Source organism: Sorghum bicolor, chromosome 4, assembly GCF_000003195.3.
Source record: "Sorghum bicolor cultivar BTx623 chromosome 4, Sorghum_bicolor_NCBIv3, whole genome shotgun sequence".
NCBI lineage: Eukaryota > Viridiplantae > Streptophyta > Magnoliopsida > Poales > Poaceae > Sorghum > Sorghum bicolor.
The window spans coordinates 60,604,524-60,618,786 of NC_012873.2; the positions used below are offsets into that span (position 1 = coordinate 60,604,524).

The following is a 14,263-nucleotide window of genomic DNA, read 5'->3' on the forward strand; positions in this document are numbered from 1 at the left end:
CATATGTTACATGCCACATGATATTACACTGAAAGTTGCAATGCCAGCTTCATTATGAACCAATTTTCAATGGCACGTCACGCAGTCTCTCAAGATACTCCTCGCAGCTGTGGACACGTGTGGTTCTTGCATTTTGGAGTATTGGAATTGCTTGCATGCTTGTGTTTCTTGCCAAGCGTCGCACATCATTCCACGTCGACATATACATGGCCGGCAGAAAACACTTATGAGTTATGATCGAGGACACCGGTGATATTGATGCATCCTGCCAACTGCCAACTGGTCTAGTATATAGCTAAACTATAGTGACTAGCTAGGGTCTTAAATTTCGGTATTAATTTTTTTCTGGTCACCCCAAAATTACCAAATTGTGAATTTCGACTGAAATCTCGCTGAATTATTTTAAGACTTAAACATGAGGTATTATTTCTCTAAATTTCTGAGCTCTGAAAAATATTAACATTTAGGATTACACATCTATTGAGTTAAAGAATATTCAATATAATCATAAATGTTCGTATTTTTTCGTATAGTTTGATCAAACTTAACATCATTTGGTCTTTTGAAGAGAGAGAATTATGCTCCCCCCTTTTTTTGATCAAACTAACCAAACAATCCTGTCGACCATCGTTCGTAGTACATGCTCGTGCTACGGCTTGGTCTTCCTCTCTGGAGTCGACGATGCACGCACCCACTAGGTTGAATGAACGACGCGTTCCAAACCCTGAAGTTGAAGAGATCACCCCAGCTGTGACCAGTGAGGCAGTGACCAACACGACTTTCAGGTTTAAATTCAGTCGCTTTATAACGCACTGCGGCATGACTGGTGAGCCTCCGGTCCTCTCCAACCATCTGCAGTTCATGGATCCGTGCAAGTACACATTGCGTGCGTACTTTTCCAGCCAGTAGCTGATTAGTTCACCTAATCCAATCCGCGGGCTAATTAACTCCGGACACATTTTTGGCAGATCGCATCACATGCCTTGCTGCCTCCCCGTCACGGGGCTGCAAGGCGCCAGCGTGCGCCACCCCTCGCTGCCTGTTTTGGGCGATCAACACTGTGGGTTGGCAACTAACCGGTGCTGCACTACTGACACAGTGTCTGGGAAAAATTGTGCTATATGTCCCACATGCCACATGAGCCAAATGAGCTCACAGGAAACTGCACAAGACAAGAATCTCTGCACATATATATGTACGTCTAGCAGCCCGACATTGCCGCTGCATGTTTGCAATTCAAAAGTAGCCAATGGATGGACAATAATACTCCAGTGGCTAGGTATGTATGTATATGGTAGTGGCAACGTATCGATGTGCTGTAGTATTGTATATGTATATATGTGGTGGTTGTAGTATATGGCAACGGAGGGCCAGGCCTAGATGGGACAAACATTGTATAATAAACTCGGTGGACTTGTCCGGCTGCGGAAATAGAATATCTCCACCATATATATATATATGTAGGAGTTCATGTCAACCAAGCAGCCAAGTCGAATCCCACATATAGTATATATAATTATTTATCCAGTAACAAAGAAACTATAATAATAAAGGAAGATATCATTTTCGCATCCGTGCTTCCTCCCCTCGCAGCATATTCTTAGTTTCTTACGCGTAGGATTACGGTATTACCAGGGCTTTGTTTAGTTCACTTCGAAATCCAAAAAGTTTTCAATATTCCCTGTCACATCGAATCTTACGGCACATGCATGAAGCATTAAATATAGACGAAAACAAAAACTAATCACACAGTTTGACTGTAAATCACGAGACGAATCTTTTGACTCTAGTTAGTTTATGATTGGACAATATTTACCACAAACAAACGAAAACGAAAGTGCTACAGTTCCAAAAACTTTTCAGTTTTCGGAACTAAACAAGGCCCAGTTTATAGTTACCACACCATCAGGCTCGGGAGAATTCTGACGGAATAATTCCATGTCGCGATGTTACCTCGTCGTGTCAGGGGCGTGAAAACACACGAGCGGGCGGATTAGCCCAGGGCGGCGCGGTTTCCGACGGTGATGCCGTCATATGCCGACCTCTGTGAGTCTCTGACGCTGAGCGAGAGCGATCGTACTCGTACGTGCGGCGAAGTGTGGAGTGGCGGATTTCGATCATGGGCGCGTGCACATGATCTGCTAGCTAGCTTGATCCAGTTCGAGACACGCCATCACGTGCTTACGGTTGCCGTCACGTCGAGGCGCTTTTAAGAGTGCCGTTGTGTATAACATTTTCGTTTATATTTAATGTGACGAATAGTAAAATAGTAAAATAAATAAATCATTGTTAACTGCTTATAACATTTTCGTTCATTTTTTGTACAAATAGTAAAATAAATAAATCATTGTTAAAGTATTTTTATTGACAGAACAAGTCATAATAGAATAAATAACATTTATAATTTTTAAAATAAGACGAACGATTAAATAAGAAGTCTGAAAATAAAAAACGACACTTTCAATGGGACGAAGGAAGTACCGGTTAGCTAGCTACTACTGTTCGCTTGTCTTATAAGCCGTACGTTTTCTGCCAGCCAATAGTATTTTTCTCTCAAAACAAATCAACGAACAATAATTTCAGCTATGACTTTTCACACCAACGAACATGTTGAACTTTCATATGGTGGAAGGTGAATGTTCGAGTTCAAATTTTAAATCCTCAACTAAACTAGGATGCACCTATCTTTCTGGATTTATTATTTCTTCGCTGTGGTTGGTAAAATCCGTCTGTCTCACCCTAACAACTTGGGTCAGTCGGGCCTTCTATCTCCCACTAGCATCATGGGGCGGTTGGTGCCCGTGGTCAGTAGGAGGTCGATCCGCATGGTTGCACGAGACGACGATGTTGGTTGTGGGCATGGGTGCAGATGCTCTCTAGGAGCGATAGTTGAGTCAGACGAGCCTCTTATCTCGCCCTAGCATCCTAGTACCCAACTCTCCTAGCCTTTGCCACCGTCCAACTCCCTTTTTTTCTGTTCTCTCTCATGCTCTGACCGTTCAGTATGACGTTAGTCATGGGCATATGACGGTTGATCCTCGTTGGGTCCGACGTCCTAAGGCTCTTGTCTTGCCGTAACATCCCAGCACCAACTCTCCTGGTCTTCGCTGCCATCCATTTCCTCCTTTTCTCTTCTCTTTGATGCTCTAGCCCTTCAGTGTGACGCTAGTCATGGGCCTAGGGCGGCCAGTCCTCCTCAGGCCAGTAGGAGGCTCATTCTGCATGGCTAGTGGTTGGCTCTAATCTGCATAGGTGACGAACAGTGCTGGTTGTGGGCCTAGGGTAGCTAGTCCTCCCTTAACAAAGAGGCTAATTCCACGTGGCCAATCTCCAATTCAGCTAGGGTTGCTTGCTTTCTAGCAGTTGGTGATGGATGTGTGCCTAGGGCGCCGATGCACCCTTAAGAGTAGCAGTCTAGTCTCTTCCATGTTGCGACTTCCTAGAAGGGCATGTTGGCCCCTTGGGGTTATGACCAATCCCCTTACCTCTTTGCTCCTCGTCTCCTTGGTGGGCTTAGGGCGTCTTTCAGTGGTTGCGTGCGTGGTGGTGTCTATTGTCGGTGGGGACGTGCTAATATGTGGTCACTGGCACTTTTCTTCGGGATTGGCATCCTCTACGTAGGGCGCTGATGGGTTGCGATAGGTCATTTACTCGAGGACAAGGTGAAAGCCCAGATGACGACATTTGTGGATGTTGCTTCCTCTATGGAGGCATCCTCTCCATACCTCTCATCTTGCCCTACATGGTTTTGCATGTGGAAACTTCTCTATGGTGGCTGGCATCATTTACTTTCTAAAGGCTTTGCTATGAATTTCTAGCTCCATTGTTCCTCTATGGCGGAGTCCTTTGTTGGTGGTGCTCGGTTTTGTGTAGAGTATGTTAGTTGTGTTGTATGTTGGTGTCCAAGATAGTTATTTCGCTAGTGGTTGTTTGGGATGTGGTGCCCTTGACTTAGTAGTTAGGCTATGTTTCGACCAAGTTGTTTTTAGGTGAGTCTGGTTGTAGTTGAGTTAATACTTGGTTCATTTCGAGCAAACAAATTCTATATAGTTTACACGCAGAGTGGAGTTGATAGTTGCTGGTTGTTCAGTCATTGCGTTATAGCTGTATGAGGTGAATGGTGTTTTCCCCCCAGATATTTGTTTTTTATATGATTTCCACTCCAAAAGCTAGGCTACCCTTTTGTTCTTTTATTTACTTCGTCTAATAAAATTTGCCACAAAGTTTTTGCCGCCCCTTTTGAAAAATGATTGTACGTGCCTGTACCGTCATTAAAAAAAACTAATTGATAGTCAATGTACTTATCAACTCCGATTAATTTGAACTAACTTTTAGCCTAACTGATTTCTCCCTTCCTGGAAGGTCCCTAAGCTTGAACATTAAGGCCCTGTTTGGTTCCCCTTGCTAAATTTTAGCTAGCTAAACTTTAGTCACTTTAGTAGCTAAAGTTCCAAACACATTGAGTAAAAGGAGCTAAAATAGTTTAGTTTCATTAGTCATTCAAGAGTAGCTAAAATAATTTTAGCTAGCTAAAATTTAGCAAGGGAAACCAAACGGGACCTAAATTCGGTGTATACTTGAAAGATGTATGTCCGATAAGATTTGAACACTAAACTACGTGTATGGACTGCTTGGAGTCGACGATTTGTCGCAATAAAAATATCTACAACTAGCCTTAATGGTACGACGTCAGTACGAGTACCTCAAAGGCCAACAGTTCTCTGCATCTGTATCTACACATCTACTATATCTATATTTATATTTAATATTATATACTATAGTGGAATAGTATTCTTTTAACTGTCTTTTTTTTTTTAATTTTCAAAGTGCCCTCGCATCACTCATGATATGATCTGTATTTAATTTAGACTTACCAAGTTAGAAGTATATGTTTAGGGCATTTACAATGCAAACTCTATTATTACGTCGAACAATGTGGACTTAGAGTCTAAATAAGACTTATAGTCTTATTGTTTTCTATCTTTTTTTTAAAATAAATATGCTGCCACATCAGCAAAATACTATAAATAATATGTAATTAATTATCTTAGACTCTATGATAGAGTCTTGCATTGTAAGTGCCCTTATAAATCAAATTCCAATACATATCTCTACAACTAAAAAGAGCCGGATGTTATCGTCTGATAGTCTTCATCGCTTCACCCGTACGATTGACCGCAGGTACGATGTTAACTTCCCAAAAAATACCACCCTTCCAGGGCTCCACCACATGTCCCTTCACATAATGCCACCAACCGGTTAATCGACCTCCACGCACCCTCCCGACGCCGCATCCCCTCCACTCCGCCCCCACGGCCGCCGCCCCTCGCCCCCACTGCCGACGCCGACGCCGCCGCATCCCCTCCACTCCGCGAGGCCCCTCCCCTCCGCCCCCTACTACCGCCGCCGCCGCAGCCCCTACACTCCGCGAGTCTCCTCTCCTCCGTCCCCATTGACGCCGCCGCCGTCGCAGCCCCTCCCCTCCCCCGGTTGACGCCGTCGTCGTTCCTCCACTTTGCAATCCCCTCCGCTCCCACTGACGTCGCCACTGCCGCCCCTCCCCCGCGCGATCCCCTCCGCCCCGGACCTAGCGAAGCCGGAGTTCGGGCTCGCCAAGCTTCTGCCAGGGCAGGACCACGCCGAACACGACAACGGTCCTGAGCGCCCCCTGCGACCACGAGTGCGAAGCTGGCGCCGGTAGGTTGGGCAACCTCGATGGAATAGGTAATTCCACAACACTGGAATAGGTAACTCTCGAGCCACAATCTCTATCATGTTTGGATATTATCACCAGCACATATTACTCGTGTGCAAAAGCTAACACGTGCTTATTATTTTTTTAACATACAAATTTTTCTCTCCAGCATTAGAGAGTACAGATAATCTAGAATAAGTTATCTTTCAGTGAAATTTTCCCTGAATCAATCAGTTATATCTTTCAGTGAAATTGTGCTATAATCAAGCATCCATTTTCTATCATAGCCGTGTTGTTTATTTACTAAATAAAGGAACTAAACTTGAAACTGTACTTGAATATGGACCAAAGAATCAAACTAATGTTTAAATATACGATCACCTTGCACACCACCGATATAATACTAAAAAATGAGGAACACACATAGTCTCTTAATATATGACACATGCATGTATCAGAGACACCACGCAAGAGCAGAATTGTTCTTCTAGAATTTCTGAAAGTATTCAGATAAATAATAGCAGTTCTCCAGATGACTCTTCTACAGCATGGCAGCAACAGCTCTTTCTAGAGAAATTTGTTCAGCCTATCACAGAATCCTACTTGATACTGAAGAGTTTAATCGCATGATGAAAAAAAATACTTTGATAATCAGAATCCTTCCTGCGTGTGATCCCAGTTATATTTTGTGGCTGACATTTCCTTTAAACAATATTTATGAATCAAATAATCCTGACCTCTCTATGCGCTACCAAGTTGAGTCTTCATAATAACCTTTAGGCAGTCAGCTCAAGTCTTACTAAAGTACTGTGATACATAAAAAAGAAATGCCATAAAATTAGAGTCTAATAACAGTTTTGCAAGTTACAGAGTAAGCTAATCATAAACCTTGGACTAATAGATAACAGATCAAAAAGGTCACATAAACAAAAAGGCAGCATTAATAACATGCAATTAAACTGCTCATTTTCCTGAATTTAGGTAGACTTCACAATGCTAACAGTAGCTTACAGCACTTCAGAAGCATAATACTATGGCTCGGAGTGCATATTTGTGTCTTAGTCATACATGCTTGTCATGTCTTTTGATTGTTTGTGTTGGAGATCACAGGTTACAGGCTTAAGGACATTGGCCAACCTAACCAGTAGCCATCTTATCACAATTCACATTGTACTTCCTCTGGAAGCTAGAAATAGTCCACTAACTATATGGAAACAAATAAATCTCTAATGGACAACACTAACTAAAAATAGAATACATTATTTGTTGCTGAGTATTGTAAAACTACATATTTTCCTTGTTTAAGAATTACTACAATATGTCATTAATTACGAGCTTCTGAATGCTGAAGTTCTCCCATTACAAAGTAATAGGCTATCAGCATGGCAGCATCTTTAAAAATATCTATTTTTAAGTATGCTCACATATCAGTTGTAATTTGTTCTACTAAAATTTACATCTGTAATGTGCAGTGGGACAATCTCGCCGCCAGACGACCTCGCTAAGCCTCTGCCAGAGCAGGAGCGCGGAGGACAGGGCAACGGTCCTGCACTGCCATCATCGACTGCTTGCCACTTCCAGGTTACCTTGTTTTGCTCTTTTATTCCTCCCTATATTCTCAAGATTTGAATTGAATGAGTGGCGTGCGTGTGTTGCAACGGAAAAATAGTCACAACCTAAAGACTGAACCATGACACGTTGATAGTAAATTTAGAACTATGTGAAGCATTGAGATACATGAAGCTCAATATCAAATAGCTAATTTTCAGCTAAAACAGTAAAATACTTCAGGATTGCATCACATCTATTAGAGCTAACTGAACACAAGACTAAAGCAACATTGAAATAATTTATTAACTCTATAATGAGAGCTGAGGACTGATTTTTACTCGTGCAGTCATATGCATATTTCTGATAAGACCCACATGTGAGCCAATATGGTAAGAGAGAGCTCCCTATTTGATACAAAAGCAATTACCAAGCCGGCAACCTAATTTGCTAAGTTCTTTAGAACCAGTACCAATGCATCACCCTTCCTACTTGACTTGTTATGGTAGTTTGCACCCTTTCGAAGCATGGCTCACTTATTGTAGGCGTATCAGTTAACTGTAGGCCAATCGAGTTGCCAAAAATTAACCGCTCAATCAAGTTGGTAATTGTCGATTGTTGATTTGGAAAATAGAAAACAAGTGCATTAAAAATAGAAAACAAGGTTAGGAGCATGGCATGGTGGCTGGTTGGCTGGCTTAATTGATTCTTGTTTGATTATTTGCAAGTGATCATCTTTTTTGGCAATGTCGTGGTCCTTGGTTACGTTGCTTCATTTACCAAAACTTTTCTCAAAGTCACCCTCACTCAGCCACCAAATATATCTAGGTTCAATATTACTTGTAAACTTATTTCTTCAAATATGCTAAGCTAGATTTACAAAAATGCTCAACAAGGTTTACAAATCTGCCTTTACTTTCTGAACTTCCATGTACCATGACTAAAACTGCCAATTGACATTGTTAATTTTAAATTGAGCACAAATCTTTCAATATATCTTATCATTCAATAGTAGTTTGAGGAAAAGACATTGCTAACAATCCGATAAATACTAATATGAAGAAAAATCTAAAGTTTTTTAGGGTTCCATTAAATGGAGAATAGCGGTTCACGTACACCATTCGGAGACAACACCAACACTACCAATGGAGGTACTCCTGCGAAACATCATTTTACTATATTATAATTTTACTACAGGATGTATCATGTCCAATTCATGACTGTGAACAGGAAGATCTAGAGTTCGCAAAAGGGAGACAGATAGCGCTCGATGGCACGGAATGTCTCAAGAGAAAAGGGACGATACAAATAGAAAACGTCGAGAAGCGTATAAAAGAAGAAAGGAGAGAAAGGAGCAACACCTATGTATCGAAAATACCAATGGTAGTATAGTAGAAATGTTGGTGAATGACAATATAATACACATATTACTATTGGTGATTCTTATATTTGATGTGTCACAATTGGTAGATGGTGTGGATGCATCAAACAAGGAAAATATTGATCCTACTGAAACAGATGATTGGTTGCATAAGGATGATTCATTCCATGCAAAAAACATTGATGATGAACTTATATCCAATCAGTTACCAGGTAATTAAATTGTTGCTAATATGGGACTCATGACTACATTTTTGTGTTGGTGAATCTATCAGTAGCTTTATATATGAAAAGAGATTTGTTGACGGATATCTGGTGTATTCTTGTTGTTTTGCTACTATTTAAACTCAAACACAACTATGTAGGTGGTGAGGTAATTACTGCTCGCAACATGGTTATGAATTATCAAAAGCAATCACAATGCACCCAGGAGCAAATCATGGCTCATCGTGCGTCGTCTATGAAGAGCCATGCAAACATGACACATGCACAACGGGAACAAAGGAAAAAGCGACAAAAGCTTTACAATCAAGCTCCATCTCGTAAAGAGGCAATGAAAGTTACTACAAACCGCTTTAGGGAGATACGGAGACACACCTTAAATAGTGAGTCCATCGCAATGGAGAACCCACACTTTAATCCAACGATGGAGTGGCCCATTGCAAACTCATCCGGGCCTCAGGGTCCCACAATAAGCCCCAGTGATTGGACTATCCCAGAATCCAGTGCAACACCTATTTGCTTCCCCCCACAAGTGAAAGAGGAGACATATGATGATGAAGATGAATGCGGTGATATACCATCTGGTCACACGACACATAGACAAAATGTACCATCTGGGCAAAGACATGTATTGTTAGCGCATCGTAACACTATGTTCGAGCGCCGCATCGGTCAAAGCACAGGAGTATCTAATAATGATGGTGAAGACCACAAGGATGAAAATATGCCCTTACCTCAGTCAACTATGACGAACAACGGTAAATAATGAGGTATCCCTATCCCCATTCCTTGACATGAAAAAACATTATTCCTATCTTAACCATGTCCATTATGTGATTGACAGAAAGCGCTAGACCAAGCAATCAACTTGCTTCAGCTACACCTGAACAACCATTATTTGATGATACAGGTAATTTGTACTACTTTTAACATTGTGTACAATATTTGCTTTCCTTTAATGTTACCTAAGTTGTAATATATCATGGCACTATGGCGATCACAGATGATGATGAGGGCGATATATTTGAAGATGATGAGGAAGAGGATGAGGGATACTTGTTTGCTGGTCAAGGTATTTGTACCAAATACCGATTACCTTTCTAAACATCCACTCATTTATATAACTTTTATTTTTATGTTCAAATCAACAGAGGAATCAGATGACGATGTCCAAAGTGATACTACCGAGGAAGACACGACTTCTAACCTTGAAGGACCTGACCCGTATGAAGTGGTGTATAGTAACATGCCTAGGGAGACACACATGCTAAAACCTGTCCCAGATTGCAAACATTGTGGAGCAAAGAGGTTTCCAAAAGAACCTCCTGGGTTTTGTTGTCGCAGCGGGAAGGTTGAGCTGAATGCGCCCGTCATACCAAACCAGCTTATGAGGCTTTGGACAAGCTCTGACGCGGATGCTAGGCACTTTCGTAACAATATCAGATTTTTCAATGGCCACTTCTCTTTCACTTCCCTGTATTGTCGCCTCGACAGTGCTACTGCTAACATTAGAAACAGCGGCATATATACTTTTCGTGCACATGGCATGATCTATCACAACATAAGGTCATTTGGGAGAGAAGATGGTAAGGAGCCCAGGCATCTTGAGCTTTACTTCTATGATGACGATCCGAGCCTTGAGTACCGGTACCGAAGGTGTCGTGAAGAGCAGTATCAAAAAGATAAAGAAGTTATAAATAGACTGGTGGCCATCCTTCGTGAAAACCCGTACTCACAACATTTGAGGAGTCTGGGGAACACTGAACACCTCGAGGACTATCGTGTGACACTTAACCTCGATCAGCGATTGGACCAAAGGACATACAACGTGCCGATGGCTTCAGAGGTGGCTGCTGTTTGGATCGAGGGTAGTGAACTCCTTGGTCAATTTCAGAATAGTGTTGTCCTACATGGGAAAGATAGGAGTAGGCATGGCATCCGATCATACCATGGATGCTATGATGCTCTTTCATACCCACTCTTTTTCCCTAGAGGTGAGCTTGGATGGCATATGGATATCCCAAAGAAAGGTGTTACTATGGAGGATGTCAACACGGCTCGTGCCCTGCGTAAGGCTCGTAGTGGTATTGAAGAAGAAGAAACAGGTTTGTATATCTTCTTGTACTTTTCATGCATATCAAACCATTATCACATGAACACCTCTAATACCATAGTTTTTTCAGACTCTCCGGGAAATTTATGTGTTTCTGTGCGTGACTACTACTGCTACAAGTTCCAGATACGACCAGGAATATTTAATCCCATACTTTATGGCAAGCGTCTTTTTCAACAATTTGCAGTGGACACATACATCAAAATCGAGAGTTCTCGATTGGATTACATACGCAATCATCAAACTGAGATTAGGGCTGATCTCTACCAAGGATTGGTTGATAGCCTACATGCTGGTGAGGGTAGATCAGAAGCTGTTGGAAAGCGGACAGTGATGCCTTCATCGTTTATCGGAGGCCCGAGGGACATGAGACGTAGATACATGGATGCCATGGCACTGGTGCGAAGGTTTGGAAAACCAGATATATTCCTGACTATGACATGTAATCCAAAGTGGGATGAGATCACACGTGAGTTGTACCCTGGACAAACACCACAGGATCGTCCAGACCTTATTGATCGGGTCTTTAGGGCAAAACTAGAAGAGCTTAAGCACATGTTGTTAAAAAAGGATATCCTTGGAAAGGTTCGTGCACACGTGTATGTTGTGGAGTTCCAGAAGAGGGGTCTACCGCATGCACATTTTTTGCTAATCATGGACAGACGCTACAAGATCACGTGCCCAGAGCAGTACGACCTTCTCATCTCTGCCGAACTCCCAAACAAGAAGAAGTATCCAGACTTGTATAAAATGGTTACAAAGCATATGATGCATGGACCTTGTGGAGTACTTAATCGCAATTGTCCGTGCACAAAGGGCCGTGAATCATGCAAGAACCGTTACCCACGACCTTTCTGTGATGCCACATTACAGGGCAAGGATTCATACCCAGTTTATAGACGACGAGACAATGGTAGAAAAGAAAAAGTTCGCGGACACGAGCTTGACAATAGATGGGTCGTGCCTTATAACCCATACCTCCTACGTTTGTTCAACTGCCACATCAATGTTGAGGCGTGTGGGAGCATCAAGGCCGTGAAGTATTTGTTTAAGTACATTTACAAGGGTCATGACCGCACGTCTGTGGCTGTGAGAGAGGCTGACAAGGAGGACAATGAAGGAAACATCGATGAGATCAAACAGTACAGGGATGCTAGATGGGTAACTCCACCAGAAGCCTTGTGGAGGATATATGGTTTTGATATAAGTGATAGGTCCCCTTCGGTGTTGTCCTTGCAGCTCCATCTTCCTAATATGCACATGGTGTCATTTTACCAGCGCGAGGGTGTTCGACGTGTGCTTAATCGTCCAGGTGTTGAAAGGTCGATGCTCACAGCCTACTTTGAGAAGAACAACACATCTGAACATGCTCGCGGTATATTGTATCGAGACTTTCCTGAGTACTATAAGTGGGACTCACAAGGAAAACAATGGATTAGGAGGGCACAAAAGAATCATTTAAGACAGATTGGAAGAGTTGTATGTGCCAATCCGGCTGAAGGGGAGCGTTACTATCTTAGGGTGCTTCTAAACCACGTGGCTGGTGCTACCTCGTTCACTGATCTAAGGACAGTGTCTGGCGAACTACTACCAACTTTCCGTGAAGCTGCAGAAAGAAGGGGCCTCATTGAAGCGGACAACACGCTGCACGAGGGCCTTGCTGAAGCTACTCTGTGGATGATGCCATATGCACTACGAAGGCTGTTTGCAACAATTTTGGTTTTCTGTGAGCCGAGTGATGTAATAGAACTCTGGGAAAAGCATAAGGAGGCAATGTCAGAGGACTACAGGCGCAATAACCAATCTAGCTTTGCAGTGGAGCAGATGGTCCTCATAGATATTCGAAAGTTGTTAGAATCAATGCAGAAGGACATAAAGATGTACCCACTTCCTGATATCGATGACACATATGATCCATCCGGTGATATTCCTAGGGAGATTTTTGAGGAGGCTAGCGTTGAGGCAAGCATTGATGACATGGCACTATCAAAGACTCTTAACGAGGAGCAGCAGGCAGCCTATAACGAGATTATGTCTGCTGTTGATAGCGATAATGGGGGTTTGTTCTTTGTGGATGGACCTGGTGGCACAGGAAAGACTTATCTATATAGGGCCCTACTTGCTACTATACGTAGTCAGAACAAGATTGTCGTGGCAACAGCAACATCTGGTGTTGCTGCGTCAATAATGCCGGGTGGTAGAACCGCCCACTCGCGCTTCAAGATTCCCCTCACCCTCGATGATGGGGCCTTTTGCACCTTTACAAAACAGAGCGGTACTGCTAAGCTGCTTCGGACCACATCCCTTATTATTTGGGATGAGGTGACGATGATGAAGAGGCAAGGTGTCGAGGCGCTAGACAACAGCCTCCGTGATATCATGGATCGTCCTAACCTGCCATTTGGGGGCAAGACTGTGGTGTTTGGTGGAGATTTTAGGCAAGTTCTTCCAGTTGTTCGAAGAGGGTCTAGGGCTCAAATAGTTGGTGCCTCACTACGGATGTCGTACCTTTGGAATTCCATGCGACATCTCAAATTGGTGCAAAACATGAGGGCAAAGAGCGATCCATGGTTTGCAGAATACTTGCTACGCATCGGGGGAGGCTCAGAGGAGGCTAATTGTGATGATGAAATCCACCTTCCTGATGATATATGCATTCCACAGACTGGGAAAGACAATGATCTTGATACATTAATTGACTACATATTCCCTGCCCTCAATGCTAATATGTCAAACAAGAGCTACATCACCTCACGAGCAATATTATCTGCACGGAATGACTGGGTTGATATGATTAACATGAAGATGATAAGTCGTTTCCAAGGAGATGAGATGGTGTACCATAGCTTTGATAGTGCAGTGGATGATCCTCATAACTATTACCCATCTGAGTTCCTCAACACTTTGACCCCCAACGGTCTCCCTCCACATGTGTTAAAGCTCAAGATTGGGTGTCCGGTCATATTGCTAAGGAACATCGATCCTGCGGGTGGACTTTGCAATGGAACCCGGTTGGTGGTTCGAGGGTTCCAAAGAAATATTATCGATGCAGAAATTATGGTTGGAGACCATGCCGGAAAGCGAATCTTCCTACCACGGATTCCATTATGTCCCTCAGATGATGAGATGTTCCCGTTCCAGTTTAAGAGGAAGCAGTTTCCTATTAGACTCAGTTTTGCCATGACGATTAACAAAGCACAGGGGCAGACTATCCCCAATGTTGGTGTGTATTTGCCTGAACCAGTGTTCTCTCATGGTCAGCTGTATGTTGCACTATCTAGAGCCACTGCCAGATCGAATATTAG

At 42.7% G+C, this 14,263-nt stretch overlaps 1 protein-coding gene across 1 annotated transcript; it reads left to right on the forward strand.

Annotated features, from left to right (window-relative positions):
* LOC8066369 lies at positions 5,115 to 14,263 on the forward strand. Its single transcript, XM_002452605.2, has 11 exons — positions 5,115 to 5,747; positions 7,168 to 7,276; positions 8,326 to 8,394; positions 8,474 to 8,626; positions 8,714 to 8,836; positions 8,989 to 9,603; positions 9,690 to 9,755; positions 9,849 to 9,917; positions 9,997 to 13,875; positions 14,077 to 14,177; positions 14,240 to 14,263. Exons 3-11 carry the CDS (start codon positions 8,337 to 8,339, stop codon positions 14,261 to 14,263), a joined length of 5,088 nt encoding a protein of 1,695 aa, XP_002452650.2. The 5' UTR covers positions 5,115 to 5,747; positions 7,168 to 7,276; positions 8,326 to 8,336.